At 36.8% G+C, this 6,000-nt stretch overlaps 1 protein-coding gene across 1 annotated transcript in view; it reads left to right on the forward strand.

Annotated features, from left to right (window-relative positions):
- The window catches only part of LOC100027319 (glutamine amidotransferase-like class 1 domain-containing protein 3, mitochondrial), a 28,871-nt gene extending 26,550 nt beyond the window's left edge, over positions 1-2,321 (forward strand). The window contains exons 6-7 of the mRNA XM_001377610.4: positions 620-776; positions 1,361-2,321. Coding sequence (XP_001377647.1) covers positions 620-776; positions 1,361-1,489 — 286 coding nt within the window. The 3' untranslated portion in view covers positions 1,490-2,321. The remainder of the gene's footprint in view (positions 1-619; positions 777-1,360) is intronic.
- The last annotated feature ends 3,679 nt before the right edge of the window (positions 2,322-6,000 follow it).

Consider the following 6,000-nt stretch of genomic DNA (forward strand, 5'->3'; position numbering starts at 1 on the left):
AGTGGTGTTGGGGGGTAGGGAGCTTGCTGTAGTTCTTTATGCTACTCTGCTAACTTGGTTTTGCTTTCAAGAGATGAGAAGAGGGAGAGAGAGTAAGCATTTTATTAGGTATTTACTCCGGAGGAGGAAATGGACTCCAGCATTTTTGCCAAGAAAACCCCAAATGGGTTCACAAAGAGTTGGACATAAGTGAAAAATAACTGAACACAGTTGTTTACTATGTGCTGGACACTCTGCTCCATGCTTTGTAGGTATCTCATTTGATCTTCACAATAACCTCGGAAGGTAGATACTATTATTATTTCCATTTTACAGGTGAGGAAACTGAGTCACTGGTTAAATTATTTGTCAAGAGTCACATAGGAAGGAAGTGTCTGAGGATGGGTTTTAACTCAGATTACATTTTAATCTACCAAATCTATCTACTCTTGGAATTCCCAGTGAATAGAAAAGTTGGCTGAATATTTTTTTCCCTCTGTATATACTCCTATGATGAAGATGAACTGATTAAAAAAAATAATACATCATGAACTAATAAATCTTTTGCTGAATCTTCCTTTACATAATGAATTACATGCTGTTTAATTAAAATTATACCTATTTCTTATTATTCTTTCAGCTTGTGCTGCATTTCACCAGTTCTTGCAGCCAAAGTACTTAAGGGTACAGAAGTGACAGTAGGACATGAGCAGGCAGAAGGTGGGAAATGGCCTTACTGTGAAACTGCAGAAGCCATTAAAGCCTTGGGAGCAAAGCACTGTGTGAAAGAAGTAACTATATCCTTTTTGGCAGTGTTCTGGATCAGATATCGATAAGTGCAGTAGAAGGTGCAGCAAATGAGATTAATCCCGTTGGGCCCTTGCATTTGGAAAACCCCCCTGGGATCAAGTGAGAAGAGAAAGGAACCAGCATTCTAGAGTGCCCACTATGTACCAGGCACTGCGCTATCCCTTTACAGATCTCTCATTTGACCTGCTTCGGAATCCTGGGAGTTAGGTAGGTGCTGTTATCCCCATTTTATAATAAGCAGGCAGACAAGTCAAACGATTTGCTCAGGGCCACACAGGAGGTGTCCAGTCTTCATGATTCCAAGCTCAGTGTCACCTACCTGTTTAAGAGATGGGATTCTCTTCCTTGACCTCAGATACTAGGAAACTAATCACAAAAAATTGAGACCTTTTGGGGAGGAATATATTGCAACGAGGTCATTTTTACTGTATAATCCACCAGGATCAAGTTTGAAGGGAAGGTAGGGAATAGTTCTGAGATGCAAGAGGGCAATACCTTATAACTAAATGTTCCCTATGTTGGGTCTCAGATGAACTTTTGTTGACTTTTCTTTTCCTTAATTTCTCCTTACGAAGCTCATGTAGACTCGAAGAACAAAGTGGTCACGACTCCAGCTTTTATGTGTGAAACAGGATTGCACCATATTTTTGATGGAATAGGGATAATGGTACATAATGTGTTGAAACTAACCAGAAAATAACCCAGAAAGACTAAAACGCTTCGGTTCTGAAAAGAGCAGTTTCAGACATAGAATACTTTGACCTGGTAAGTCTGACCAGAGAGATGAAAATGGCTGATGTGATGAGAATTTTTTACTGAGAGAGAGGAGAAATATTTTACTGGATAAGGCATAGATGTTTCCTAGCTAAGGAGAGGATTTTTTAAAATTGCTAATTTAGAGATGAGACATTTCTTCCTAAGTTTGGTTTGATTCACTTGTTAGAGAAGGAAGGCTGCCAATTGAGAGTTTAATTATGATGTATTTTTTCGTACGCACCTCTTAAGTTAAAACTTGGACCGTTTTCTGCTGGATGGTCATTGAATAGAAATAATATTTTGCTATACAAAATTGAACCTATTATATGGTTATTTTTTATTATTTGGAAGTGATAAGGTATAATGTTTAATTTCTCATCTTCCAAATCTGAGTATAAATGGAACCAAGACATCCCTTTCAATTACAGAAGTAAATGCTTTGTATTTTGGGGGGAATTTGTACTGATGTATATAATTCTGTAGCACAAACCTTTCACCAGAAAGCATGTGTTTAATTCTTTAGTGAAAGCACCTTTTAACACCTTTGGGCCTTCTGATACAGTGATAAATTTGGCACTAAGAATGTGTTCTTTTAAGTGAGTCTCAATTCTTCATTGTAGATATCACCCCCAGAATCAGGGAGAAGAAAGGGAAATTGCAGCTCTTTAAATCTATTAAAACAGTTTTCCTAATCTTGTTAAGATTTCCTAACAGTAATTGTACACTTGACAGATCTCTGAATGTAAAAACAAAATAAAATTTATTGATGCAATGACTATTGCCATGAAAATGGCCTCTCCTCCTTTGTTTCCATTCTTGATTGTGGAATCTCCTTTCTACCTTTTCTTTCATTAAAACAGAAGTGATTAGCCTGCCATTGCGACATTACTTCAATAAGCATTAAGTGCCACTATTTGCCCAGCACTGTGCTAAGCATTGGGTATACAAAAAGAGGGAAAAGACAGCCTCTGCTCTCAAGGTGTTTTCATAATGCCTCGTTTTTAGAGGGCTTACTGGGTGCTAGGCACTGTTCTAAGTGCTTGACGGATATTTCACTTGATCTTCGCAGCCTTGGGAGGTGGGTGCTATTATCTCTCCTTTACAGATGAGGAAACTGAAACAAACAGGTTAAGTGACCTGCCCAGGATCACACAGCCGAGTGTGAGGCAGCGTTCTAACTCATATCTTCCTGACTCCAGGCCTGACTGTCCTGCACCACCGAGCTGCAGGGGCCTCTTAATAGCAGGGCACAGTTATCTTTTGAAAGGGCTTTGGTTCACAGGGAGAGTGATGATAATTTTTCCAAGATACTTTGTATTTTTAGTGTCTACCTTGAGTGAGTACCCAGGCTCATTTGCTATAATGAGTGAACCCATTGTTATTAGTAATACTTTCCTACCTGGAAGCCAAGCCTACTCCCTTTATTAGAAAATTGACGATTTATTTATTGATAGCATCATTGATTTCTGACATGTCTCAAGAGGGCTGAAATTTAATCAATCTACCAGTGAAAACATCTAGCAAATATTTTCATTGATATTGTACTTAGCCTGTGTTGGGGAAACATATCTTAAGTCCATGTTCTTGTTTTTTTTTTTTTAAGAAAACTAAAAGAATTAAATGGAAAGAATTGATGTTCCCATGCTATGCCCTGCTTTAGGAAAATCAAAACACATCAATAGTTACGCCAGTCCCCTCACAAAAGGACTCATTACACAATTGCTTTCAATTTAAAGAACCCCCACTTTTCACTGCTTTACAGTATGATATAGTGAGAAGCACTCTCAATTAGGAATCGGAGAACCTGGATTCTAGGCTTTGCCACTAATTTGCCTTGTTATCTTTAGCAATTAATTTCTCTCATAACAATAGCAACAATACTAGAACTGCCTACCCTGCCTACCTCACATTACTATTGAAAAAAGCCATCCTATGGCACTAAAGCTGTGTTGATACTATTGTTGTTATACTTGTCCTTGATATAAGACTTGGCCCAATGATTTCACTGATATAGGGAGTTCCCTTGGGGAGCTCTTTTTGCAAACTAGAGCAGTACCTATTTGCAACCTGATAGAATTGCCTGGAGCACTGAAAGGTTAAATGACTTGTCTAGAGTCACAAAAACCAATTTGTAACAGAGGCAGGCTTTGAATCCAGATATTCTTTTTTTTTTTTTAATTTAATTAAAATTTTTTTGTTTTAATAAATTTCTACATAAGTTTTCCAAAGTCACATAATCCATATTATCTCTATTCCTTCTTCTCTTCCCCATCCCAGAGGTGACAAGCAATTCAATCTGGGTATTATCAGACAAATACCCAAATAAACAAGTGATAAATCATGTTTTCATCCACTTTTCTACTCCAACAGTTCTTTCTCTGGTGGTAAATAGGACTCTTTTTCATAAATTCCTCAGAACTGTCCTGGATCATTATATTGCTGTTAGTAACAAAGTCTATCACATTTGATCAGCCCTCAGTATTCCAGTTACTGTGGATAATGTTCTCCTGGTTCTGCTTATTTCCCTCTGCATCAGTTCATGTAGATATTTCCAGCTTTTTCTGAAATCCTGTTCATCATTCCTTGCAGCACAATCGCCATTATACCCCACAGTTTGTTTAACCGTTCCCCAATGGAGGGGCAGCCCTTTAGTTTCCAATTCTTTGCTATCACAAAAAGAACTATGAATACTTTTGTACAAACAGGTCCTTCCCCATTAAAAAAAATCTCTCTGAAATGCAGGTATTCTTGATTCTAAGGCTACTTCTCCAAGCTGTATACTTTTACTGCCTCATAAAGACCTATTTTGGGTTGTGCTTCAACCCCTTTGAGCCTGTAATTTCCTCATCTGGCATTCTATGATTTTTGTCTTGCTTTCAACCTGTCCCGCTCTGACCCAGCTGTCTTCTTGATCTAGAGATGAGCTCACCCTGCACAGCTCTCCTCTTATGGCCAAGTTCTTGGCTAGTCTTAGACAAGCATTTAAACGCTTACTTTGTGCTAGGCACTGGGCTAAGAGATGGGGATCTAAAGAAAGGCAAAAAAAGAACGCCTGCTCTCAAAGAGCTCAACATTCTAATGGCAGAGACAACATGCAAACAACTCTGTCCAAATGAAACATGCATTCTAAATTGGACACAATATACAGAAAGCACTCTTGCTGTTCAGACAGGTGAAGGTAACTATATTTAGGGAGTATTTTACCTTATGTTCTTTAACCACTTTAAAATGCTGTCTGATTGCATGTATGTGGGGGCTTGCCTGTTGGAATCTCTCTTAGGACATTAAATTTCATTAATTAAAAAAAATAAAATTCAGGTGTACTTGAAGAACTCTTGGGAGTCAACTAAAAATTAATTGTAATGACTTCAGCAAAGTTTCAGGACATAAAATACATATAAATCAGTATTTTGCTATGTAACCAAAAAACAAGAAATAACTATAAAGAAAAATTCCATTGAAAATAATTACAAAAAGTATAAAATATTTGGGAGTGTATCTTCCAAGATTTACCCAAGGACTATATGAACAATAATAAATAATAAAATACTTTGCAGACATACAGAGCTATTAATTATATTAATTGAAGAAACATAAATTGTTCATGAGTAGGTCAAGCTAATAATGTAACAAAAATGATGTTACTTAAATTAATTTATTCAGTCCCACATCAATAAAATTCCTTCAAGAATATTTTATAGCTGAAAGAACCTCCAGGAACTGATGTAGAATGAAATGAGCAGAACCAAGAGAAATGTTACACATAAAGTAAAACATTGCAGACTGAGCCAATGTAATGGACTTGCTACTACAAGACAATCCCAAGGGACTTAGGAGAAAGAATGCTATCTACATCAAGAGAAAAAACGGGGAACAAACACAGAAGAAAAATGACATCATTTGCTTGCATGGGTATATGATTTGGGGTTTTGGTTTTAAAAGATTGCTGTATTGCAAAAATAAATAATATGGAAATAGGTATAAGCAATAATATTTGTATAACCCAGTGGAAGTGCTTATTGGGAGGGGGGAGGAAAAAGGGGAGGGGAAAAATCTTGTAAACATAGAAAAACATTTTAAAAATAAAAATATTTTATATCTCTAGGAAAGGTGGTATCAAAATTTATATAGAGGATTAAAAGGTAAAGCCTCTCAAGAGCAATAATAAAGTGGGAAGGATCATGTTTCATGTTAGTAACAAAACAATAATCATTAAAATGATTTCATCCTGGCTGAAAAAAAGGGATCAGTTGAACAGATTTTAAGTATACGATATACAGAAACAAACAAACAATAAATATAGCATTTGTTCTTCGGTTGTATCGATCATGTCAGACTCTTTGTGACCTCATTTTGGGGTTTTATTGCCATTTCCTTCTCCAGCTTATTTTACAGATGAGGAAACCGAAGCAAAAAGTTAAGTGACTTGCCCAGGATCACACAGCTAGTAAGTGG

The sequence above is a fragment of the Monodelphis domestica genome, chromosome 4 (assembly GCF_027887165.1).
Source record: "Monodelphis domestica isolate mMonDom1 chromosome 4, mMonDom1.pri, whole genome shotgun sequence".
Taxonomy (NCBI): Eukaryota; Metazoa; Chordata; class Mammalia; order Didelphimorphia; family Didelphidae; genus Monodelphis; species Monodelphis domestica.